At 49.3% G+C, this 27185-nt stretch overlaps 1 protein-coding gene across 1 annotated transcript in view; it reads right to left on the bottom strand.

Annotated features, from left to right (window-relative positions):
- Positions 1–635: 635 nt before the first annotated feature.
- The window catches only part of timeout (circadian regulator timeout), a gene marked incomplete in the record, with an annotated part of 289956 nt that continues 263406 nt past the window's right edge, over positions 636–27185 (bottom strand). The window contains 6 exon segments of the mRNA XM_077669310.1: positions 636–906; positions 3394–4094; positions 13128–13462; positions 14623–14738; positions 15266–15334; positions 15426–15578. Coding sequence (XP_077525436.1) covers positions 833–906; positions 3394–4094; positions 13128–13462; positions 14623–14738; positions 15266–15334; positions 15426–15578 — 1448 coding nt within the window.

Genomic DNA, 27185 nt, shown 5'->3' with positions numbered 1-27185 from the left:
GAAGAGCCTAGACGCGGCGTTTACGTGATAGGTCGTGACGTCACGCCATCTTTAACCGAGTACATGACGGAAGGAGCGCCGGCGCGCCTAGGAAAAATTAACGGTGCTTTAGCTTTGGTTAAAGCGAGTGAGAAGCGGTAGCTTCACGATGGTTTAGCCTGGAAAATAACAAAGAAACGCTCAACAACATGCATATCGAGACTTTGTCAGGCTAAACAATCGTGAAGCTACGGCTGCTCACTTGGTTTAACCAAAGCTAAAGCACCGTTAATTTTGTTTCGCAGCGCCAACATCGGCTTTTCTGCAGAAAAGGGCCGTTTTGTTGCCGCGTAAAAGGCATTTCGGAAAAATCCCATCGGGGTGTCAGTGCATTGCTTTGTCTATCATTCTGGGCAGGATATCTTTCTTGAACCTGTAGGGCGCGATGCTCTTCTCGACGTACAGACTCGGCGACAACGCCAGAGGATTAGCGTAGGCAAGACACTTGTTGATAAGGCTTACCTGAACCACACAAGACATGGCCAACGGCACAGCAGAGGTGCACATGTGGACGTAGGTAATACAGAAGTTCCTTGCATCCATATTTCCAAACGCTAATGGTAGACTTGTCATCAAATGCATGTCAAACAGAACAATAGGACAAGTCAAAACTCAGCTTTTAATACACGCCAACAATTTTGTTTCTGACCTAAATATGTGGTCATACAGTCACTGACAAGCGCTTGCTTGCGTGCCTGCTTGCCAAAGTGCTAAAATGCTGCGCAGTTGCGCCAAAAAAATAACTGTGACACAAGAAAAAAACTACAAGTATTAGCAGTCGATGTTGGTCCTGTCAGTCCTCTTCGTCGCTGCTGATGACCATTGCTCGCTTCCCCTTGGTTGGTCTACCACCTGAAGCTGATGCGGCTGGAACAAACATAAACTCATTTACCAACGCTGGCATTGGGACAAGGGCTAGAAGCAGGAATACAAACATAGCGGAATATGTAGACGCCTCCTACGCACCATTTTTTTTATCCAATGTTTTAATCTAATCTAACATTTCTTTATTGCACTGTCTCGCTAGTATCGTAAAAGCAAGCGGAACCGGATATCTGCGGCACCAAAGAGTTAATTATAGGCCAAGAACGCAAAGAATTAGCAGTGGTCAGGAATGTAACGCGAAGCGTACGCAGCCCACCGATATTGCAATAATCTGACTCTCAAACAAACCCGGCGTCGATCTATAAAAGCGTCGATGTATGTATTTGGGTTCCTCGAAACCAGCAGTGTTAAACTGTTCGACTATCGTGAGATTAGAGCCATTAAAAGTTTACCTCCCGCAAACTTCCTGCAGTAAAGGCCGACAGAAAACACTGGCTTGATCGAAGACAGCCGTCATCGAACGCTAGTCCCGTTTCCAGGGTTATTCGCTACAACAGCTCTCCGAACAAAACGAGCGGAATGTCAGCGGCATTCTCCGCACGCCACACGTACAATCGTTCTAGCGCGATCCCCGACGTCAAGACTGACTCATCAATAGACGCCGCTAGGCGCTGCTAGTGGCGGCTCCGGACGTTTCCGAAACAAGTGCCGACACTCACGCCTGCCCCCCCCCCCCCCCCCGCCTCCTTTTTTCCGAGCTGCGAAGAACCGCAGAGCTCGAGTTCGATACTGTTTCCGCACGCCAACGGACCTTTCGCCGTTGTTCGGCGATTCGCCATCGCGCGAATAAGGCACTCGAAAAGCGCGCGTCCGCCCTACAGGATGCGCGTTGACGCAGATCGATATGGCGCTGGGGAGTTTGAGCGAACTCCGAGCGCCAGCGCTCGTTTAAACTGCTACCATCTGGGCATTGATCCTTTCAATTTTATATTGAAAAAAAAAGTTTCACAGAAAGCAAACTACCAGTCCATTGGTTTCCTACACAGAGCAGCGACAGCGCCGGCTACGTGCCTAAAGATGTGCGCAATGTGACAGCTCATTAAGCGAGACTGCGAACAGCTCGGTGCAATTATTCTTCGTAGTAAAAAATTTATTCTTTGGCTCATTCTGGCTATGCTGAATGTTTGGCCGGAAGCAAAAGACGTACTTAACGCCGAGGACATTAGATTTACCAATATTCTCTACACTCGATTCAAACGAAAAGGACGGGTTGCCGCCGTTTTCAAGTGAAGAGCAGAGCAGCATAGCCTCTTTGATCCTCGCTTAAAATCGATGTCGACGTACGCGTTGCACTTGCAAAATCGGCTGGTGATGGTTACATCCGTATTTCGTTTTAGAGCGAAAGCTCTACTTCACGACCAAAGCTGCAAAAGCCGGGTATAGCTGAAGCCTTGACCTTGAATAAATAAATAAATAAAATGAATATTGGCGCGCCTGGGATTCCAACCCGCGGTGGCGCGAACAGATCAGTTTCGCTGGCCACTGCACGAGAGCTCTACGCTATCGCCGAAGCCGCTCACGCCTCGTGTTAAACTGCAACACACTCTCGCGCTGTGCATTGCACATCGCAGTCTTCATCAACTTCCATCTGCGGGGCGAACAGATCAGATCAGCTTCACCTCGAACAGAGCTTAACCTGAGTCTAACATCGACGATAGAAGTGCCGACGACCCAGCAAATCAAAACCATGAGCCAACCAGGCTAAACATATGCTTTCGCACTTCCACTCGGTTTAGCTACGTTTAGAACCCTACCACTTTTTGTTTGTATTTTCTTTGTTATAAATGCTCCATTTCCGGCTCTCTTTGTGATTATAACGTGGAACCCTATTCATGCAGGCCAACTTCTATTCATCTCCAGTGTTCCATTAAGCAAGTAACAAAACGTCCAGCAGCTGAATAGCAAGAAAGCCCAACAGATATAACAAAGAACGAGTCTAGTCCATGACCTAGCTGATCCTATATGTTATGCTCTGCAACAATTTTAGTAGAGTAAGACGGGCTTCAGATGGCTGATGAGCTCAAATACCCGACACGTTGGCACAGAATAAATAAAAACACCAAACAAGCTAGCGCTGGGGAACTGTCCACAGAAAGACGCACACAAAATCTTGCACAGAAACCTGGGCTTGTTTTTCAACAAACAAGCAAAAGGCACCTTATTCCTTTCACAGCGCAGGTGATTCGCGATCTTGCGCCGAATCGTTGAGCAAGTGTTCGCTGGCTGTATCACCTCCCGCCAAAGTGAAACAAAAAGTAAAAGCCGGTGCAGAATTCAATCACATCCGGCCAATGCAACTGAAGTTCCTACCTCCGTCAAGGACAGCACACACCAAGAGCTACCAGCATGCGGCGAATTGCAAAGCTCCTACGACATGTGATACGCACAGTGCCTTCTTGCCCAGAAAAAAGAAAAGAAAAGGAAAAGAAAGTCCGCGAAAAGAGAAAGACATTACACAACATAGCTCACCGGAGTTACCACTGAAGTTCGGGGCACCAGTTTCATCATCGCTGTCCTCGACGACAGCCACTGATCCCTGCCCGCTTCCAGTAACCGCCTCTTGGGACGCTTCGGACCCGCCACCTCGGGTTGAACTCGCGCGGCTCTTGCTTCTCTTATCTCCCAGCTCCACGTCACTGTCACCGTCCAGGTCGATGACGAGCCCCGCAGCGCCGTCCGAGCCGCTATCGCCGTTCTCAAGGCGGCCGCCGTCCGCGGCGCCGAACGGGTCGACCGTGTAGTCGCTGTCGTCACTGTCGTCCAGCACGACCACGCGACTCTTCCCCGCCCTTCGAGAGCCGGCGCCTCCGCTCGCGTTGTTCGCCATCCTCCCGTCACCGGCAGATGTCGCCGACTCGTCCCCGACAACAACCACGTCGTCTTCGGCGTCGACGTCGGCCAACTGAGAGCGCGTGGAGAACTCTTGTTCTTCGTCGCTGTCGACGACCAGCGTGGCTCGCTTGCGCTTCTTGGATCGCTCCGTTGACGGAGGCGGTTCGGCAGTCAGACGACCCGAGCTTGCCCCGGGCTCGCTACCGTCGTTGCGAGATGGCAGCTCAGCCGTCGCAGCTGGCGCGGCCTCCTCGCTTCCGACCTCACCGCGGGCGCGCGGCTTCTTACGCCTCCGCTGGTCCCGGCGGACGAAACCAACCTCGTCGGAGTCAGATGACCTGCGGACAAGTGGCACCGCTAATATTTACCGCAGCCAACTGAAGCGAAGGGATCCGCAGATAACAAAGAGCACCGGTTAATTCTAAGCAGTTGCTTTCTTTTCACTAGCCACTATGCAGCGAAGACGACTACGAATTCAGAAGCACTAAGAGATTATACATAGCTCAGTCGGGGGTGTAAGGAGATATGCGGAAATAGAAACAAATAAGCAAATGGTCAATTGCTGCAATACCGAGTCCAGTAAAGTAATTTCGTACTCAAAATGAAAAGCGATCCGCATGGAAGCGTGTAAGACGCGAATTGAGCTAGGTGGTACTATATAACGATCGAAAGAAACGCGAACAACGCGGCGCCTACACGCTCCGCTGTTAATTTTTCATCGCGCTTTCACCTGGGTGGTACGAAAAAGATGTTAGAGTCGTTCTGGAATGCACCATGGCCGACTCTAGCGTTTTTTTTTGTTCGCGTTTCATTTGATCGCGATAGTACATACTGACTGCGAATAACAGCGCAGAGACAAGGAACACTGGAACAAGAACAAGAGGACAAGGGACAGCGCCGGTCCTGTCTGCTTTCTGTCGATTGTCTCTGCGCTGTTATTCATAGTACGGAAGCGTACAGTGAAGGAGATGCGGAAAAGATGTAACGCGTGCTCTGACGGAAGCTTGCTTTTTATTTCTTTTCTTTTTTTTTGAATCCTAGGCAAAGAATATGAAAGCTCTCTTTTGTACTTGATGCTAACACTGTTGCCGCCAAGTTTACTTCAGTCTTAGAAACAGACAAATCCTTAGACCATGGAGGAAAGTGCACACGTTTCGCAGCGCGCAAACGTTGCAACGCTACACGAAGAATGAGTTGGACCAATACATCACGCACGCTGTCTTTGTGGATTAAGGAACAGCGCACAAAAACCGAAGACACCACCGCCAGCGACGGTTCCTTAGGAATCAGCAAACTTAGTCGGCAGCTTTTGCTTGTTTGTACGTGACAAGAGAGAAACTGTGCAACTTTCGTTGTACGAAAGTCCGCTGTTTTCGGGAAAGCCGGCAACTGCAGGCGCTCAACACTATGCGCTCTTTGACCTTTTTTGCGGAAATAAAACGTCAAGAAGAGTCGGGTCATTTAAAGTAGCGGAGCGTGGGCGCGAGACAGACAACCAGCTGCTAAGTAGACCGTTGCGAGCAGTCGCGCGGCCACTCCTTTTGTGTGGACGAGAAATGAGACGTGGCGGACTCTCCGCAACATTGCGCGCAAAGAAGTGCGATTCCATTAGGCCCTCGTGATTAGGGAGACCCACGAGAAACTCCGACGTCTTCAATATTAGGTCGTCGCAGACCAGTAGCCGAGACGCGAGGCGCTTTGTGCTCGAGAAAGTTCCGCGCCGAGTACTGCCCAGAGCGGTTCGTCTTAATTTCGCCGGCCTTGCGCGTGCGTACAGGCGCCCTCCCTTCGCAAGCAGGCCTCATCGCGGGGGCACCTTTTGGAGAGAGCTGTATACAGGAAGGGTGAAAGAGAGCAAGACTCTAGTGCGCACTCCTTTTTATATTTTGCTCGCCCTTCCCACTGCACTCGTGTCGCATCAATATGAGATGAAGAAACGAAGAACGATATCTGTAAGCAACAAGTATACTTGTGCAAAATACAGGAGAGCGGTGACGGCAACCCTGTGTGCTCGCCATGTCCCTTGCAGGGCTAACAGATATGCAGTGCACCTGCAACGCCCCAACTTCGCGTTCTTACTATATATCAGAAATGGCGCATGCGCCATTCAACATAAATATCACTCTCTTCCACTAGGGATGAAAAGGAAAATGATCGTGCCCTTCAAAATTAAACAAAAATAATAATAATTGTTTTTGGGGGGGGGGGGGGAAGGAAATGGCGCAGTATCTGTCTCATATATCTTTGGACACCTGAACCGCGCCGTAAGGGAAGGGGTAAAGGAGGGAGTGAAAGAAGAAAGGAAGAATAGGTGCCGTAGTGGAAGGCTCCGGAATAATTTCGACCACCTGGGGATCTTTAACGTGCACTGACATCGCACAGCACACGGGCGCCTTAGCGTTTTTCCTCCATAAAAACGCAGCCGCCGCGGTAAACAAAAAAGCGCGATCACAGTTTTATACGGCCCTGTAAACCTGTTCTCTGCCGAGGAGGCCAAGGAAAGAAAAAAAAATTTGCCTCCAATAAGTCGTGGACAGTCTGCTGACCGCATGCACATGCGTACACAGGTATAATTTTAGCGGATGCTTTCGGTTAAGTTATCACGTTGTAACAATAATGCGTTTTACTTCTTAAAAGCATACGTGAGGGTGCAGTTAAAATGCACCAGACAGTACATCTGGATACACCTACAATTGTGTCTGGGCACACGTGTGCTCTTACCAGGCTCCTCAAAACAATTAAAAGGTGCTTTGTAAGACTGTGTCGTCATACCTATAGGCGTGTTCGCACGTTTAAAAAGGGGGGGCGCGTTTGGTACTCATACCACGCGAAAAGGATAAAGACAAGAAGCGGCTGACTTACTTAAGGTGTCCCGCGGCCGCTCATCATCACACTGTTCTCATGCAAAGACGTCACCATGCCAATAGCGCTTTCATACCTTCCTCGGCGCTCGAAACACACAAGCAAGTTTACTACGTTTATCAAGAGAGAAACAATGTAAACTGGAGCACGTGAGCTTCAGGACATGCTCTGGTACGTGGAAGCAAGTACAACACGCACTCAGAATGTTTCCACCTTGAACCACCCGTACGTGAAAAATATTCCGGTACATTAGCGTACGACTAAGGACATGCGCTGGCATTACTTTGTTCGCTGCCGACTGGAACGTGCCCCTCAATACTTAATACGCGTTCTTCGCTATTCATTTACTACACGCGACGGTATGAAACGCCAGCTCAGAAAGTCCACTCGACAACAGGTGTACCGCGATTCAATATCACAAGAAGAATGTCTCGCCGTTTGAAGGACCCTCCAGAGAAGGCCTTCACGTGTCGTCCTAATTTTTTTTTAATACTTTTGTTCAGTTATGACGAAAGCACGCAACAAAAAAAAAAGAGGACCGAAGCGACTACTACAGAAAGTCACCTGAATCGTGTTTGGGCAGTTTTTTTTCTTACGAAGACAGAGAAGCAGAAATGGGGGGATAGACTAGATGGGATGGGGAGGAAAGGGGCTGTGGAAAACAACACGGAACACAATGGCGAGATCGTGTTTAGAGGCCCCGTTAGGCCGAGAACGGTCAAAAACGAAATAAATAACGAGGAGAAAACAACGATGCACAGAGAGAGAGAGAGCGTAGTCGGTACAATTACAAGCGCGGCTCCGTCCCGTGTTGCGTGCCAAACAGCGCACGCGATGATGAATGACCTCTCCCTTTGATCTGCTGCGGAACACCGGCCAGGAGAGACCGACAGGCCCACTCCGCCCAAAAGCCCGCGCTTCGAGGCAACCGCCACGCGAGAACACAGCCCAGAGAGCCTGTTGCCGGCAGCACTCTCGAGCGCACAAAAAGAAACGGCCAGCTAGTAAACCCGAGCCGTACAAAGTACGGACCCTTTGCAAAGTGCAACGCAACAAAGGTGATGAAGGGGAGAAGAAGACAAAACAGGCATGAAAGGATAACAAGAAAAAAAAATGAGGAGAACGTAGACGATCTTTCGATTGGCCGGGAGACTCACGAGTGCAAGCTGTTCCCACCAGAGCGATTCGGTCACGCCACGGATCACTCCATATTGCCGAGGCGGGTTCTGCGGGAACTTCGGAGGGGGGGATCGATTGTAAAATTTCGAAGCAGGCAACCGCCGAGGCTGTTCTCAGATCGCAATATAAGCCGTGATCCCGACATGGCAGGTGCCAATCGATAAGTCGATGGAGCGAAACGCTGCCCTCAACGATGCGAAAAGAAAAAAAAATATTCAGAAAGAATAAAAAAAGATTCCCCCCCCCCCCCCCCCCCCCCCACGCTCACTAGCTCAGATTCCTTGTGCGCGCGTGTGTGTGTATGTGTGTGCGGCGCACTACGTAGTTTCTTCGCAGGCAAGAGCCCAGCGTGATGTTGTGCAGTTTGGGCAGCGTACGCGGCGGTGCGGGAAAAAGATAACAGCCGCGAACTCTGCGCCGGTTAACGTTAACGCGGAAGTTTTAATTGCTGCCCCGGATGATAAGGTCCCCAATACAAGCAACAGCGTACGCAACACCGCCTTCCGGGAGACGCCATTAGCTTTCATCGCTCAAGAGATGCAACAGAAGGCTACAGCAGTGTTGCCAAATGACGGTAATTTTTTTTTTCACTCTTTTAGGACAACCCGTCACATAATGGCTATTTCTCTGCAAAAAGAAAACAAACGCCATATTGAAGTAAAACGTGTCAGACAACTACATTTAAGCGACAGTAACTCTGGGAACACTACAAGAAAGGAAGAAGGGCCTATGGGAAACTATGGGCTCAGCAAAACAGGTTGTTGAGAAAAGAGATTATAGAAGGGTAGCTGCCATTACCGGGTCTGTGGCGAAGGAAACGCGCGTGAAGAGCTCGTTAGCAGCGTGCTGCCTCAGTCGCTCCTTCAACGAAATCGCCTCAGCAGACTAACCGTCCTCACCGCCATCTGCCGCGTTACGCTCACTCAAGCACGTCCATCAGTCATGGATACGATATATAACAAAAAGTTTCCTTCCTCCCATTTCCCCATCTGACTTCGCTCTCTACGACTAATGCCCCGCTGTCTTTGGTATCCTGTCTTGTACTCAAACTGACCACCTGTCATCTATTCTGCACCCGCCGCGGTGGCTCAGTGGTTAGGGCGCTTGGCTACTGACCCGGGGTTCCCGGGTTCGAACCCGACCGCGGCGGCTGCGTTTTTATGGAGGTGAAACGCTAAGGAGCCCGTGTGCTGTGCGATGTCAGTGCACGTTAAAGATCCCCAGCTGGTCGAAATTATTCCGGAGCCCTCCACTACGACACCTCTTCCTTCCTTTCTTATTTCACTCCCTCATTTATCCCTTCCTTTACGGCGCGGTTCAGGTGTCCAACGATATACGAGACAGATACTGCGCCATTTCCTTTCCCCCAAAACCCATGAAAAATAAATAAATCTGTTCTGCACATTACATGTCATGACTAAGTCAACTTTATTTTCCTAGTTTCAAGAAATATATGATTTACTCTAATTTCGTCTCTAATGTAAGTGTACTACAACTCCCTAACTCACGTTTCTCCTATGTAACGGTAAACTACAACTCCCTAAATCGCGTTCAACCTCTAATGTAACGGACAACTCCCTTAATCTCGTTTCTCCTCTAATCTAACGGTGGACTCAACTCCCTAAGTCGCGTTTGTTATCTAATGTAACGGTGGTATACAAGTTCCTGAGTCGCGTTTCGTCTCAAATGTAATAGTGGTCTACAACTCCCTAAGTCGCGTTTGTTCTCTAATCTACCAGTATTCTAAAACTCCCTATGTCGCGTGTCTCCTCTAATGTAACAGTGGACTACAACTCTCTGATGAGCTGGCGGACGCTCACTAAAATCTCTTAATGTACAACACATAATAATAATAATAATAATAATAATAATAATAATAATAATAATAATAATAATAATAATAATAATAATAATTATAATTGGTTTTTGGGGGAAAGGAAATGGCGCAGTATCTGTCTCATATATCGTTGGACACCTGAACCGCGCCGTAAGGGAAGGGATAAAGGAGGGAGTGAAAGAAGAAGGAAGAGCGCAATCCGAAACAATGTTCTCGCGGCTGGTACGGACAGAAAAGCGCAGAAAAACGATTTCGAAAAATACATTACCAAAAAAAAAGAAGTGAAAACAACATCGAAAGCGCCATCACGTTTCGACTTCGCAACAGCGAAAAGGTCGACCTTCGCAAACAACCAAGTGCTGCCGGCGGGGTGACCGTTCCTTCCAAGGTGACAAAAAAAGGTTAAAAGCCACAGATTTCCTCACCCCACTGCAGCGTAAACTGAGCCAGGAAAGGATTAAAAATAACAAAAAAGGATATAAAGAGAGATAGAGAGAGAGATAAGGGCGAAACGGGCAACAACCTCGAACCAGACGCCGGTGAAAGGAGACGCACAAGGCAATGGATGTCGCCGAGTTGCTCGGCGCCGCGGTGTGCAGCCCGAAAGCGGTGACGCTGAGCGCGAAAGAGAAACTTTACAACGATCCATCATCGAGCCTTCAGCGTATCACTTTGCGCCCCCGGGAACAGCGTGGCGCCAGGAAGGATGAGCGGAGGCCACCAGGACGCGTCGGCGAATGCGAAGGAGAGGACAGCGTCGCGAGGCCCGAGAATAACGGCGAACGGATAGCATAACGTGATTCATGGCAGCGCGCCGAGCAGAATCTCGCTTCAGGAGGCGAAAAAAAAAAGCAAAGAAGAGCAGTTTACACAGTGCCGACAAAAAGCCGCCCGCGGCGAGGAAATTGGCGGCCGAAATTTATCGTCGCTGACAGGTAGCGTTAGTAAACCGGGTTAAAGGTAGGCGAGGGGTCACGTCAACACCGGGGCACGACGATAGCGAGGCGCCTTCGGAAAGCGTGCGTACCAAGTTTCGAAACAAACTATCATGAAAGTTACATAACGCGAAGCACCCCCCGAAAATGACGTGCAAAGACGTAGTTTTTTCTCTTTCGTTGCTGAGTTGTTCTTGATGGGCTAGCACATCGTTTAGTTTAGTTCAGTTTATGGGGGTTTAACGTCCCAAAGCGACTCAGGCTATGAGAGACGCCGTAGTGAAGGGCTCCGGAGATTTCGACCACCTGGGGTTCTTTAACGTGCACTGACATCGCACAGCACGCGGGACTCTAGAATTTCGCCTCCATCGAGATTCAACCGCCGCGGCCGGGATCGAACCCGCGTCTTTCGGGCCGGCAGCCGAGCGCCATAACCACTCAGCCACCGCGGCGGCTCCAGCACATCGTTCGTTTATCTTCGGCTCTACGGCGTTTCATACTAAATCGCTCTTGCATCTAATGCGCTCCCTCGCTCCACTGGGCTAAAGGAAGCCAGTTCGCGATACGACGAAGTCCTTACGCAAGCCACCTCAGAGATTTCACCGTACATGTGAGCGTCCGCGTCGCACCCACCGTAAGCGGTATGGCCCTAAAGGACTTCTCTAGTCGCTCATTGTCGACACGACGAAATTGTTCTAAGAAGCGAAAAGATGTCACACTGCGGTATTCACGAACGCCACAAATCATGACACGGCCAGCAAAGCTCAAATGCGCGGCAAATTCAAACCTAGTGGGGCCAGGATTCAAAGAAAATTGCGTGGCGAACAAAGCTTTTCTTCCTTCTTCTAGGGCAGAAAGGAGCTTTAAGCGACCACTACACCCTAGTGACACCACTTCATCCATAAACTCTAAATAGAAAGGAGTAAAAAGGGAGTAAGTTGTCCCCAAGCACACTCCCTTCAAGTGCACTAGAAGACAGCTTACTCAATTTTCACTCCAATAGAGGCGTAATCGTGTTTAGAGTGCACGGTTTTACAGGGACGCTCGGGAGAACTCCACCCAATTATTCATCTCAGTAAAAACTGACTATCTGGCTTTTCCTGCGTACGCTGGCGTTTGCCAGGCAGCAAAAGACGGACTTCAATTGAATTTCAAAAACTTCTCTCCACACGATTCAAGCTCGTGAAGTTTAACCGAAATGAATTGCGTGGTTGTCGTCATTTCGAAGAGAATAGTGGTGTAGCGCTAGCCTCCGAAATCCGAGGCGCAACTCGGTGTCGAAGCAGGCAATTAACTTGTGAAATCGGCCGGTTGTGACGACACCTGAATTTTTTTTTTGCCTTCTAATCTGCCCCACAAAAGCTCTGTATCAGAAGAGAGTGGTCTCTCTGTGATTAGAATATATATATATATATATATATATATATATATATATATATATATATATATATATATATATATATATATATATATATATATATATATATATATATTGTAGTGTGGTAATCTTCATCGATATAACCACTGACATGCGTCGCGTGCTGCCGCTCTCAAGGACGAAGAAGTTGTTCGCTGCCTTGCTCTTTCGCCACGCCTGACGCTTCGCTGCGAGTCTCCCCTGAGCGGCTGGAATCATCTGGGTTCACCGAATAAACACACCCCTACAATATATATAGGCCAAATGCAATTATTCCTAAGCGTCCCTTTAAACTCGCACTGCAGTGAGCGTCATCACAGCCCACACCCACGAGAGCACCATGGGCTGAATGCTCCAGGCGAAACCGACCTGCTTTTCTCCCAGAATCAAGCGGCTATTGTATACTGGTCTGAAGGAGAAATACAGACCAGCTAAATACAAAACAGAACACGATATTTATTTTTGGCTTGGCCAAGGTCACGCTCAAGGTCAAGCTTCACACAAACTCGGTGAGCAGCTCTCCAAGCTTTCGTCGTCACATTAGACTGTTTCTTCACGTGCCCTGGACTTTGCTGCGGTCCAGTAGATTTCGCACCGCGGGCCTAATTTGCTATCAGAATTTTTGACACCTGGCAGCCCAGGTTCGTTATTTGGCGTACGCTGACTACAGAAGTCCGCTTCTCCGTTGGCTTTACCATTCGCGCAGCCAGTGTCGAGGTCACACGTGAGGCGCTTAGAAGGACTTTCCTTAGGGTGGGCAAGAAATGTAAAAAAGAAAAATGACGCCCTGCCCGCACCGTAAAAGGACAGTCGGAGCGACCCGAAAATACTAAATTCGCACTATACCGCTCTGCTTCTAAGGCTTACAGGTCGCGTTCTCACATCGATCCGGCCTAAAATTATTAAAGTGTTTCTCGTTTCCACACTAATTCCACATTTTTGAGGAACGAAAATAATGAAAACCTCTCCAGGGGTCTTTCCTGACACACAGTGAAAATCAGCAAAACCTTGATGAACTCCGAAGAAAGGATAATTCACTATTGACTTTTTCCACCGGCTAGGAGGGACTGTGTGAAACAAACTGCTGTTCTTAAGCGAGTATGCCGCCCAAAGAGCAATGCATGCGCTGTCACCCACTCACCCGTCCTCATGCGCTCTCTTCTTTTGCAGGAGCTCCTGCATGGCCTTGGCGTACTTGGACTTGTTCTTCGGAGTTCTCGCACTCTTGACAGGAGAATGACCTCCCCCTACAACCATACAGGAATCGCCGGCTTCCCCCAGCGTCGCGTCGACTTCGGCTGACGAGTCGACGTCGGCCGCCGAGTCGCTCTCTTCGGCAGCAGCTGCGTTGTCCGAGGCGGAACCCAATACTAGGAGCGGCGCGCCGTAGTCTCCCTCCAGGGCTTTTTTGACGACGGTGATTCGCGAGCTGAGCATGTTGGCAGTCATGTCGGCAGGAATGCGCCAGTAGGCTTCCTGGTAGAGCGAGGTTATGAGAAATGGAAAGGGGCCGACAGTTTAATCTCGAGTGGGATCCTCCCCCTCCCTCCTCCCACCCACACACAGTGAGGAGGAAGTCAAGATTAAAGGACAAGAAAAAAAGGTGCATGAACACACGACTCACAGCACAGGGCGTGCGTGCATAGGTACCACCCACTTCAACATATCAAGTGAGCCGTTTCCTACAGTTAAGCTGCATCTCTGGCTAAGTCCTTGCGTGTGAATACAGCTCCGCGGTGCTGTAAATTTTTTTGTACGAACTCAGCAAAACCTCCCAGCTGAAATTAAGCACCGCTCTTTGCAACAAGTGCTACGGTGAGTATGTGAGGAACTCTTAAATTTAGGGAACGGCGCATTATTAAGGAGAAAGAAAGAAAAAGTGGCATTATAAGTCGTACACTTCCCTCCTTTCGAACACCGATACTGCGTGAACTAGCTAGCATCCAGAGAGCGCGCGCTAAGGCATGAGCCATCCAGCGCCTCTTGAGAGCCAGACAGACACCAAAGACTTTATAGAAACAGACAGTCCGAATATCTGTGATGAAACTGCTCCATATACTCTCAGAATTTTTAGACACCTCGTTAAAAATGTGAAAAGAAAGATGTAACTGTAGAAAAAGTGCCTCGAGGAGCAGTTAGCGAAACTACAGCTATTAATTAACTGACAGCCAGCCTCTTCAAATTCTTCCCCTTTATGTAATATGATCGCAAGTAGTTAGAAGTAAAAATAAAAAAACTCCGATACTATAATAAATACGTAATATCTACGAAGCACCACCAAGGATAGCACAGGAACTAAATACGAGTATGCGCCATTTTTGTGCTGAAACTTCGTGGAGCTTGCGACTGCTTGCACCATTCCCCCTACCAAGCCTGATAAAAAATAGCGTGGAGCACATCAGGCTCTAGCCTGAGAACGCCGTAATGGGAGTCGGCTCGTGTGGCTGTGATCAATATCCTGATTAAAGCCTATTTTGCATTTGACGCGGGAACCTTACCTAACGAATTTAACGGTGACCCTTATAAAAGCGCAAAGGTCGCCTAATCACCGGGCGTGTTCCTTGCGCAAAAAAAAAGAGAGACAAGAGAAAGTACGAGTGGAGCAAATCTGACGGCGAAAGGAACATCTATCGTACCTGTTCATCAGCAGGTGGCTGGATTCCCATAGTGCGAAGCAGGCTGCAGAAATCGCTGTTCTCCATCGACAAATGATGCACCTCGAGGATGGGCACCAGCGGGACCGAAGAGGGGTCTGCAACACGTGACCTCACGTCAGAGCAAATCCCGGCCGCTCTTGACAATAGAAGCAGTAAGCGAGGCGAAGACGAGCCGGAGCTAAAAGATAAGCTTTCCCCTCACTGATGACGCAAGGAGCGCACAGCCAACGCAGCGGCGCTTGCGCAACATTAACGACCAGGCTGACGCGGCAGAAAGTATTCCTGACAACAAAAAAAAATCATGATAACTTTAAGTCATAATAAGCATTAGCGCTGAGGCGCCAGTCAGGCGTTTATTGTGTGTGTGTGTGTATGTATATATATATATATATATATATATATATATATATATATATATATATATATATATATATATATATATGCCAGGATCCATCATAAATCTTGCTTCCCTTTTATTTCTCAGTATTTTAAGGAAGAAACAACCAAAAAAGAACGGCAAGGCTGTTTCGTTTGCCCTCCACTAAAAAAGAACCAATGGGCGCTAAAAACGATGCTGCGACAAGCAAGAAAGGAAAAATCTGAACACGCCGAGCTCACGCACCTTCCGAGTCCCAGTCTTCCAGCGCGTCTTCGAGAGATTGCAACAGCCATTCCATGCTCTCTTGGCAGCCTGAAAGAAAGTGCAAATATGAAGGGGCATCAACTTTGCACAGATGTACGCACAGCGGTTACAAAGATCAGGCGCGAACAGCTGGCGATACCTGATTCGACCAACTTGGCAAGGACGAGCCTCAGCCCTTCCGGTGACGTGGCAACTTCCGTCCTGGGCACGGTGCGGAAAGTTGGCGCAGACTTGGAAGGGCGCTTGGTCGCTTTATTCTGATGCGCTGGTACTTCGCCGCCCTTGAACAAATCTGTGGGGAAAAAAATTGAACAGAGCGGCAAAAATTGGATGCTTCGAGGAAAGCACACCGATCCCTAAATAAAATTGCAGACGGCCTATCTCTGTTAGGCCAGGATATACGTAGCGAAAGCGCGGAGACTTCTGCATCGGAAGAGTGCATTCACTAGATGCGCCTTTATTCATGGTTGAAGCTTGAGCCATCGTGGCGGAGTGGTAGCGTCTCCGCCTTAAACGCCAAAGGCCCTGGTTCGATTCCGAGCTTCGGCACACGGTTTTTTTTTTATTCAGTGGGTGTGCGGGAGCGTTTCAGTGGCTCCCAGAAATGCCGCCACCGAATACGTTTGTTAGCGGTTAAGCGCAGGTTCTGTTAAGGCGCGCTTATACACCGGCGGTAACGCGCGCGCTGCACGGCGACGTCACGTCGGCCAAAGCGAGACCCTCTATACTCCAACTGCGCTTGACCGCCGACGCGTTCGGCGGCTTCGGTGCACTCTGACCGCACTGGCGGAGACTTGGAGCACGTATCTATTTCGCGCCGAGTGCGCCAGCCGCCGCCGGCCCGGCCAGACCGGTTCGGCTCCGCGGCGAGGCGCGCGTTGTGACGTCATGTGCCTCCTAGGAGCACCGCCACGGCGAAATCGCAAGTTCGCGGCCAGTAATTAAAGCTTTCGCTTTAAAAATGTCACCTGGGCCAAGCGCAAGGGCCTTAGCTTTAAGACGCTAGGTCAAGCCAGGCTGGTGTGATTGCTTTCAGCGATCATGATCGAAACTTAATCCTGACTTTCGCGCAGGCAATGAAACCATCCACGAGAGGAGGGGAGTCACCATACAATGGAGGGAGTCTTAGGAGTTATGAGAACAAAGCACTGTAGTTTAATAGGAACCGAGACGAATGCAATTAGGAAAAAAAAACATAAACCTCGCATATTTCGCTTAGGCTTTATACGGGCACCAGATTTGCGCTTTCGTAGTGCGTGTTGCATAGAATAAGAAGCCGGTGACCACGGATGTAACGAATGGATTAGCACGTGCCTATTTCACGGGAAGAGCCATTTATTTATATCCCCGGTTCTTTGCGTGACTGAAGTCCGTCGAATCCAGCAGACGCCCGGAGGTGCAGCCACCGCAACGTGTTCCAAAGGAAGCACCCCTTGTCTCTCTCTCTTTCTCTTTCTCTCTCTCTCTCTCTCTCTCTCACACACACACACACACACACACACACACACACACACACACACACACACACACACACACACACACACACACACACACACACACACACACACACACACACACACACACACACACACACACACACACACACACACACACACACACACACACACACACACACACACACACACACACACACACACACACACACACACACACACACACACACACACACACACACACACACACACACACACACACACACACACACACACACACACACACACACACACACACACACACACACACACACACACACACACACACACACACACACACACACACACACACACACACACACACACACACACACACACACACACACACACACACACACACACACACACACACACACACACACACACACACACACACACACACACACACACACACACACACACACACACACACACACACACACACACACACACACACACACACACACACACACACACACACACACACACACACACACACACACACACACACACACACACACACACACACACACACACACACACACACACACACACACACACACACACCTCTACAATCACCGAAGGGGGAGGACCTTGAACCGCCATCTTGGGCGACGTTCGTGCTAGGAAGGCCGTGCAGCAGAGTAAGAAACCTGAGCGCTAAGCAGCAGCTCCACCCGCGTGAAAGTTGAGACCAATGATGGCTCTCGGTGAATCTTTTAGCTAAGCTGGAACCTAGTTTAGCTGATTTTTTTTTCTTGAAATAAAAAGTTATTTACACAAGCCCAGGTCTAGCAGCGACGTGATTCCCTGAAACCGTGTTTAAGGCTCGAGCAACGCCTGAAACGTGCAAGTCTCTATCTCTTAGGTGCTTACATCTAAGTTTTTAGTGTGCGTTTCAATTTTGCAATCAAAATAGCGTCGGTTTCGACATAAAAGGCTCCCGAACAGCCAATTAAATGCAGGGTTGTTAGCGTCAACACAATGAAGCGTCGCTGGGCCAGACTCGTGTATTTACTTTTACTTGTCTGTCTTTCGTCGCGGTGCCAGGTAAATCAACAGCAACCACGATCGCAAAGAAGGATTCAAAGCCTCCGTAGCAGAGCAGCGGTAGTCCAGCGATCTCAACAGGTCTGCATCGGATATCTGGAGATTTTTTCCGAGCCAAGGCAGAAACAAGTCTGTGAAGTGTTCCGAACACCACGTAGAACACCATGTCTAAATTAATTATTCTGCGAGAGAGAGGGGAACCTTGGAGGGAGCAAGTAAACGACTTTACACCTGCAAAACTGCAAAATTTGTCTGCAAAACATTTCGGACCGCTCACAAAGGACTCTGCTATTTTCTTTCTCCGCCATGAAGAGCGCCGGGAGACGAGACACATCTCCCCCATCACGCGTTCAACGCAGAGCACGCGGCCATAAAAGTTGTTCGCAAGCCTAAAATTAATTAGAGCTCAGCACTCGATCAGATTACGAAAGGTACACACAGCGCTTATTACATTTGCGGAGTGTTAAAGAAAAAGAGAGGAGTCTGCTCCGAGCGAGACGTTAATAAATTTACCGCCCGGGCCATAAATTACCGCCAGCACTAAGAGCAGCGGCCTCTGCTTCAGATAAAAAGAAGCTTGGTTGGACGTTAAAGTCGCTAACCTGAAACTATACCGGCGGGATTACACACCGTGATCTTTAATATCGCGCTCAAAGGCTCATTTTAATCGCGGCATTACGCTTAAAAACCTCACCTCCTCCTTCGCGTTCTCCACAGAGCGTGAGAGAGAGACAGAAAGGGGAAGAATAAATTGCTATATGGCTTGCAGCTAGTAATCGTGAATGAAGTGATGGCAGAAAGCGGCGACGGGCGAGGAGGGGGCTGGAGGACTCATTCCGGACATCTGCGCGGCCCGCCCGCATAAAAGATGATGCAGGACGTTTGATTAATGTTCGGGCGAGGTCAAGTCGCCGGCTGCCGCTTTCGGCCAGGCGTGCACGAGTGCGCTGGCTGCAGAGGGCGCGAAGGGCCCAACTGGGACGAAAGTTTTCCACTCTGGTCCAGCGGACGGCGCGGCGACAGCGATGGCGGTAAAGAAGTCAAGCCCAGCCTGTCAAGGTCGCCGCGCAGCCATAGCAGCGCTCAGGCCGCCTCGATGCCTAGTAATGTGCAGTGACAAGTTCCGGGCGCTTTGATCTTGCGCTACGTCTCTAGTGCATCGAGGGCTTGAATGATGAGCGAGAAAGTTATGCGTCTGACGTGCTCGCTAAGACTTCAAGTAAAAGGTGCGACGACACCCCAGTCTCCTCAGAGCCGGCGCCGTGGTAACGGCGAGAAAATATGTAATGCGAGCTGCTTCACGAACGACAATCATTCCGATCTGGCTTGCGCCAACGGCGATGATTAATGCCTTTTCCGAGAATTTGGTCTCTACTTGGGTGGAACCGGTTCTAGCCTATGCAAACGTGAAGTCCAAATGCAGAGCTCGTGATGTTTGCTTGTTTGATGTTTGCGAGCGGCTTGTTTCAGACTGTTGTTGTCAGGGAGCAATTATAGCAACAGCTCGTTCTTTTTTTTTTTTTCAATACAATGTATTCACGTTGGTCCGAAACAGCCGACTGGTAATTTTTAACCTTGGCCGACCTTGGAGCTACAATTCATGGCGCGCGGGGACAGAATACGCATGTAGACGCTGCTCAGCCGCCGCTCGCATGACGCATGGCTCGCGCATAAGCTCTTGGGCAAACAGGCCGGGCAGCGAAACGGTGTCGGGCCCCAGCCGGGCGCCCGGCTCTCTCGGCTCGGCGGCTCGATGTCGCCAGTTTGGCGCGATTTGCCTCCCACTCGCCCGGCAACGGGAACGCGCGCTCGGGCAGCGTTCGAGATCGCAAAGCAGAGCAGTCAAGGGGGAAGCAGCCGGCGGCGCAATGGACGCCCTAATGGGCTTCCTTTCTGGGTCCGGCAACTCGCATGCCTCGCTCCGCTAGATCCGTGCAGCTGGTCCGAATAAAGCGATGCAAATAGGCCCATGTAACGCTTCCAGCCAGAAAGAAAGGTTCAAAAACAAGTGGCCTCATTAGACTGAATAATAGGCATCCTGCGATCGCGGCTTAACTATCAAAACTCTGATTAATACTTGCTTCCCGAACGTCACAGTGTGAAGGCCCCTTTGAAGGAACAGTAGCGAGGGAATGAATCACGCTATAAAAGACGGTGAGAGCACGGCAGTGACCAGCCCTTGCAAACGGAGGTCTTCTTGCCGAAATGATGGCACCTAGCTGGGGCACTACTACTGCCCAGCCTCATACGTTTCTATACCTCCCGTCGAGCCGCACCGTGTACGATGAAGGCGTGTAATCGGAAAACTCCCGGCTACTGCAAATCTTTGCTCCTGACGAGCCCAGGGTCAAAAGAAAATTCAAGGCTGAACCGTCGCAAGCACGCCTTTGGTTTGAGAGTGCCCGTATGCGGGAGCTACTGGCATGGTCGAACTACAAAACTCGTGACTAGCAGCCTGACGTCATTTTGCATCGGAGGCGATACAGGGGCTCAATGTCTTTCGTCCAGTGAACGCTTTGCCACATAATACAGCTCGATCCACGCTGCACAGAACAGCCGCTACATTTTAAGTCTTTAGGCCGTCGCTTTCAGGCCTAGCTGGAGTGCGCGAGCGCGCTTGCGATTGCCCGCTTATAGAGAAGGCGCGAGTCCATTTGTCAAATAAGGAGAGCTGCCGGTCAGCTCGATTAGGCGCGGGCATCTGGTGGCTGCGGAAACAACCCAAAGGGGGAAACGACGGGTTTCTCTCGACACGAAAGTGAGCTGACTGCTTCCCCTGCGAACAGCACGCACGCGGCGATAAATAAAAGTGTGCCGTCGCCTCCGACCACTCCCAATGAGGCGAAACTGCCAAGCGCGTATAACGATAAAATTACGAGTGCCCATTGCAAGCACTGTAAATTCTCAGGCGCAAAGTTGACAGTTGCTAAGAAAACTCCCGTCGGCTGTTAGATTAAAATCTCAGTGGACACAGCCATATTCTAAGCGAGATTTTAAGAGAGAAAAATAAATGATAACGAGAATGTGCGCTGGTGCATTTACACGTCCCGACAGCCCTCTGTGATAACGAAAAGAGCGTAAAAAGCACTATTCGTGCTGTTTTTTATGCAACCTCGCATGTGACTTACTCACAGGTGAATATTCCGCGACAACTTTTACGCAATTCCGCAACAACATTTCTCTGTCTCTCTCTCTCTCTCCTTTCAGTCACAGAGGCCTGCATAAATATAGCTGAAAAATTATCCTTCAAATTTACATCTGGGGAGCAGCACATAAAAAAGGAGTTTTTAAACCATGAAATATTGCTTGCCCTTTTTTGTAATAGGAAAGGCAAGAGCTTCTCAGCATTCTAAAACTACAGTTTACTGCAGAGACATCCCTGCATAATAGAGTATAAGATCTTGCATAGCTTAGAGAAGAATAGAAAACACCATCTTGAAGGGGAAAGGGTAACTTACAGCCTGAGTTATAGTGGCAGTCAGGCACTTATGCCGAAATACAGGTCACAGAAGTCTGCCTTCAAGATTTTGCAGAGCATTGAATGACACACCACCTCAAGCTAGGATGATTAACCGCGAGGTGAAATCCATTACGGTGCAAGTTGGGGTGCAGGCCGAAGAGAAAAAAGCAGAACAAGGTAAAAAAAAAACCGTACGCTGCTTTATTTAGCGGCGCTGCTGGGCTGTGCAGCACCCTGGAACTAACGACGAGGCTCTCTAGCTCCAATAAACAAATAACAGTGAGCCACGCGAGAAGCCTTCCCTCTAATCATACTGTATGAAGCGGCGCTCCAAGTACGGGCGAAAGCGCCGCCCAGTACGGAGTAAGGAAGCAAAACGCGGATCCTGCAAAGGTCCGCTTCCTAAGGCAACGAAGCAGTAGCTAGAGAGCTGCGCTGGGGTCCAACTGCTTCCCCACCCCACCGCCGTCTTACGGCCGCAGAGAGGAGCGCCCTTTCCTCGCCGCCGGTTTTTCTTCAGCGCTTACTTGCCCGCAGAGGCCACGCAGGTCTGATGACGTTCATTGATTTCTTAATGGCACATCACAACCGTCCAAACTTGTTATCGCTCAATCGACCAGCTCCGCAGTTTGGGCCAACACAGCAGCCGCAACAGCGGCCCGCGACCGGCGGGGAGAACCGCCATTTTGTGTGTGCTTTGCTTCGTATCTCGTTTCCGATCGCCTTCCTCACGACAGCGCCGAAAATGAGATGAAGCAACGAGAGATACACAGGCAGCGAGGGGAGAAAAACTGAGCCAGCTGCGCCTCCTTCCTTTTTTTTTTCGCTTTGTTCATTCGAACATGCTTCCCCGGCATTTAGTTCGCTCGGTGCCGCTATTTGCCCGCGAAAAATACGGAGGAACGAACAGGAAGCTGAAACAAAAGAGCAGCCCAGGCGCTAACAGCCTGGCGTTATCGACGATGTCTTTGCAAGACCGCATCCGCCACCACCAGATTAACGCTTGAAGATAACCGCCCATGCAGTGTGGCACCCGCCGCCAGCCGAATATAAAAAAAACGCTGAAAAATGTCCTGAGGGACATAGTTTCTTTTTTTAAGAGAAAGAGGTTTACTCATTCCCCCTCAGCTCACCCTCCTGCTATAGTCGGATACAACTCAAGAACAAACCGGATTTTCCCCGTCAAAGGACCCCCTTCCAACCAATGGCGCCGGCTGATTCTCATGACAGTGCTAACGTAACAATGCAGGGAGTGGGAGATGAAAGCGGATGCTCCCTACCCTCCATGGTCGGGGATAGTCCCCTCCTTGCATTCTCACGTCAGCAGGGTCATAAGAATCGGCTGACGCCAATGGCTGGAAGGGAGTCTCCTGACGGGGGAAAGCCGCTTCGTTACTGAATTGGATTCGACTATAACTGTTTCGCCTATTTGAAGGCGAAGTCAGCACAGCGAAAGGTCAGTGCATGGAATACCACGTAATCCGCCTCACTTAACGCGAGCGGACGCACACGACGCCGAGGTATGCTTCAGTCAACTGCTATACACCGGGGTAATTTCGCAGTGCACAACGTTCTGCAGGTACTTCAACCGAAGGCAATAAAGGGAAGGAAAGCGAATGCGGAGATGCATTGTGCATAGTATATCGGTTATAATCAGATCAGCGTCGAACACGATTTCGCCAACAGCAGACGTTTATAGCATACCGGAGACGTACTAGCGGAGACGTATACCGGTTTACCGGACCCCTCCTGCGCATGCGCAGTAGCATTGTTGGGGTCAGGAGGAGCCACTGCGGGTGCGCAAGAGGGGCCCGGTAAACCGGTATACGTCTCCGCTAGTACGTCTCCGGTATGCTAAAAGCGTCTAATATAACTTTCGGCGTCATGCTCAACGATGTAAGTCTGTCGACCAAACATATCGTGCCGACGCGTCTCGCAATAAAAATGTAATTAGCTCCTGTAGAGGGTGCTCTGCCACATTATTCATCATTGTGCGGGGAAGCATACACTGGGAAAACGTTTCAGCTAGAGTTTTAAAAGCTACTGTGTCGGGAACTCTTATGAACGCTTAAGTATGAGAGAAGAAAGGAAGGAAAGGTAAGGAGATGAGCTAGGCATAACCTGGGGAGGGTTAAAAAGAGTGAAAGAAAAATGAGAAGAAACATAGGAAAAGGCGCGAACGGCTCCTCTAATTAGCCGTTCGTCCAATATGAAAGAAAATTATTACATTGAAAGAGGGATAGGAAATCTAATTATTGTTAGCAAAAAAATATCATATTTTAGGCGTTCACCCTAGTCGAAAAAATTCCTAAATATTTAAGCTGGTTCCGAACGCCGTTTTCACCGAGCCACAGCGGTGGATCCTAGAACTGAAATACTTCACAAGCCCGAATTTTAATTTCCACGCCTCTATAGCTCCAGATAGAAAAACCGACATACGCAATTCTGTGAACTCCACCCATAAAGAAAATCAGATTGGAGCAAGCTAGCCCCTTCAATTCTATGTTCGGCAATTGCTCCATCTATTATACCTAGGTCAACCGCACAAGTTAAGTGCACTTACGGGCAGTGCGCTCCGGCACCTCGAATAACAGTTTAGACTATGCGGTGCCAAAAAGGGAAGAAGATAGTCACTCGTAGTAACGAGCGGAATTTTCGAAAAATTAGATGTAGAAGCGAAACAAAGAAGATGGCGACGTCGTGCAGAGGAGTTGCATCTATCTCGTACCTTTGTCATGTTGTTTCGCTTGTAGGTACAATAAAGAAATCACTTTAAAAACAGCACTGCAAGAAGTAAAATACACTAGTGTATTCTTTTATACACACTACATTTTGTGCCTTCAAAGCACACACTCGGCTGGCGTTGTGTGTTCCGTGAACGCACTCTAACCAGAGTGCACTTATGCAGAGTGACAATCGCCGTAAGCGCCCTTAACTTACGCGCTCGATAGACGTATTATTCGTTATCATTCTTTTCAAAAGTTTAAATTTATAACCTCGGCGCTTCAAATACGTAAATGCAGCAACAAACTGCGTTTCTACCCACTCCAACGGGCAGGTTACCAAAAATGCTGTGTGCTTTCTTTTAGAATAAAACAGCTATATACACAAAACTTGCAAACCCTGAAAGTGCACAGCTTTGGGCAATTAACAGTATGAGATCCTCGCCGAGCCCCAAGAGCTGCACGAAGCGTCTCTTTGCAGATGTGAAACGCAAGAGTAGCGCCGGAGCGAGTGAGAAAGCCCCAGATAAGCAAAAAAAAAAAAACCGCTTCCATAATACGTGCTTCTGAGAATCCTTAATATAAGCGAAGAACGCGGCCGTAAGATGGGAAACAAATAGAAAACAAGTAAGGGGACTGAAACGACTTCAGGAGAACTTTAGGGGGATTAGAAGAACGAAAGAAAACAAAAAAGCTTCGTCGAGATTAAATACATGGTTTGTTGATCACCACACCGAAAGTGCAATGACCTGTTTTTGAGAGGAATATCAATCAGTGTTTTTATTCAATCTGTTTTAAGTTAGCCCAAGTGTCGCTTCAGGACGATAACCCCAACAATTTATTTATTGCCTGTTCGTTTTTATTCATTTCGTCGCAGTTCTCCCGTTCACATTTCATTTCTCCTACGAACTGTTGAGACGACCCTCAATCAGGCGTCGACAAGATGCCATCGCAGATCAAGAAAGTCGAAGTGGGGGAATGGAAAGACGAAGCGCAGATGTTCCGTCCAAGCGGGTGGTTCAGAAGTTTTAAGAGGTGCCGAGGATTTGACGAGGAGGAGCATGCTGAGGAGGCCACAGGGGTGCCTTCAGTGTAATCTGACTAAAAATATGACATCGTCTGGGTAGGGTTTGGGGAGTTCAAGAAGGCTAATTCAATGCGCAAACGCACAATGACTGGCCGCCCAATAACATCTTCGGTGTTCGTGCGGGCTCCATAGAAAAAAAAAATCATTGAAGGATATTCAAAGACTTCCAAGACTCTTTCAAAGAATTATCAAAAACCTAATGCTACGCTGCGTGACAGAAATTGTAGGCGAAATTTTTACTGCACTTAAAACAAAAAACAAAAAAAGCTCGTGCCTTTCAAGAAATTCCCCGAAAGATTCGACAACTCCTGGAACTTTGACTTAATCACTTCGAAGAATCATTAATGTCAACAGCCTTAGTCTTGGACGCCTTTCCCATAGAGTTGGACTTCATTGCCCCCCCCCCCCCCCCTCCCAGCAGTGGGAGAGCAGACACGTGCAGTTCACTTCGGGCCCTCCTATCTGCCTTTCTAGAACGCTTCTACTTTCTCTCCCAAGGAAGAGCTTATAAAGCAAGTTGCACTTTGCTGAAATGATGGGAGCATTTTTGCTTTACCACGAGGATAGTAGACCGCAAAGAGCCTCAGCATTTTTATTCAGCAGTAGCTGCAACCGCACCTACTCGAGGTGCTCAAAAGACTACGAATAAAGTGAGGCTAGCAAAGTCACTTGCAATGTCAGGAGGAAGCTGCCACTTCCGAGTGCGGCAGAGGTTTCGGTGAAAGCTACATAATCACACTGATACGTTAACTACGGACCAAATGAAAATCGCCACAGGATTCAAAATTAAATATTCGCAGATCGAATACCCAGCCATGTCAATAACGCAAACAAATTCCATGCTCGCCGCGCTTCATTTCAAGAGCCAATTATAAACGACGATTGCGCTATAACACATCCTCCTACTCATGCACTACAAAAACCACAACTAAATCAAAACTAACGATGTTACTTTTTTACGTCGAAGTGCAGCTGTATGAATTATTCATTTCCTTTTTATTTAAGCGCTATCTTAGAGGCGCACTGTAAAAGTGATCAGAATATTGATCGGCGTGTACCTAGTTCAAACAGAGAGATATTCGCAGAGACAACTGCCGCCGATATAAAAACGAAGCTAAGTACGGACTTCGTAATATATACATCGCAATTAAGATAGGAGGTACGAATCGCAAAAGGTTATTAACAGAAGTAATTAAACGAAAGAAGCGTAACAGGCACGACTTGAAGAGACAAAACTCAAAACGGGCACAGATAACAAATACGCGCACGGCTTCACCCACACACACGCACGAACACGGACTTTGCAGGTTCATTAGCTTCGTCCGAGAATGAAGATAAGGGCGAGAGAAACAGACAGACGCCGAGAGAGGGAGTGAAAGCGAGCGGCCCGAGAGAAATCGGAGTGCGACGCACACACACACATTCAGAGCGCACCAAGCCAAGGCGAGCCGAAACGCACAGAGCCCCGTTTCGATTTATCACGCTAGAACGCGTTCGCGGAATCCAAATGGGGCACGATAATTTCGATTAATTAAAACTCGCTAACGGCTCCCGCGATTTCCGGGCCCGCGGTGGAGCGCATGGGACCCGCCGCGCCGCTTGGACGGATCCGCCAGCTCGAATCGGATCCCAGAGCCAGCCAGCCGAGCAGTGCGGACCACGGGGCGCTCTCGGGAGGGGAGCTCGAAGCGAGGTGAGGTGAAGCGAGGGGCGCTGAGGGAATGTGGAAGCGACACTGGCGCCCTGCGGGACTCGATCTGTTCCTCGCAGTCCCCGAGCAAAGCGTCGGGCGGCGCCATTCATTCGTTCAACTCGCTTTGGCGAGTGGCAGCGCCCGGGGTGTCACGTATCTCGCCGGGGTTGGACGGCAAAGCGGCGACGCGGCTCGAGGGCACGCCCACGCTTCAAAAGTGCGACCGAGCGCGCTTCGGCAGTCGCCAGGCATGGCGCGAGCTCGGGGAGAACAGCCCTCGTCGCCGGCAGGGATGAGCGACCGAGCCTACATGCACCGCTACGCTTCGTAGAAAGACAGAGCGACACATACTTTGACAGGTCGTTGAGAAAAAAAAAGAACGAAAAAGAAAGC

The sequence above is a fragment of the Amblyomma americanum genome, chromosome 6, assembly GCF_052857255.1.
Source record: "Amblyomma americanum isolate KBUSLIRL-KWMA chromosome 6, ASM5285725v1, whole genome shotgun sequence".
Classification (NCBI taxonomy): domain Eukaryota; kingdom Metazoa; phylum Arthropoda; class Arachnida; order Ixodida; family Ixodidae; genus Amblyomma; species Amblyomma americanum.
Note: the sequence above shows the minus strand (reverse complement) of the source record. Positions and strands in the feature narration are given on the sequence as shown.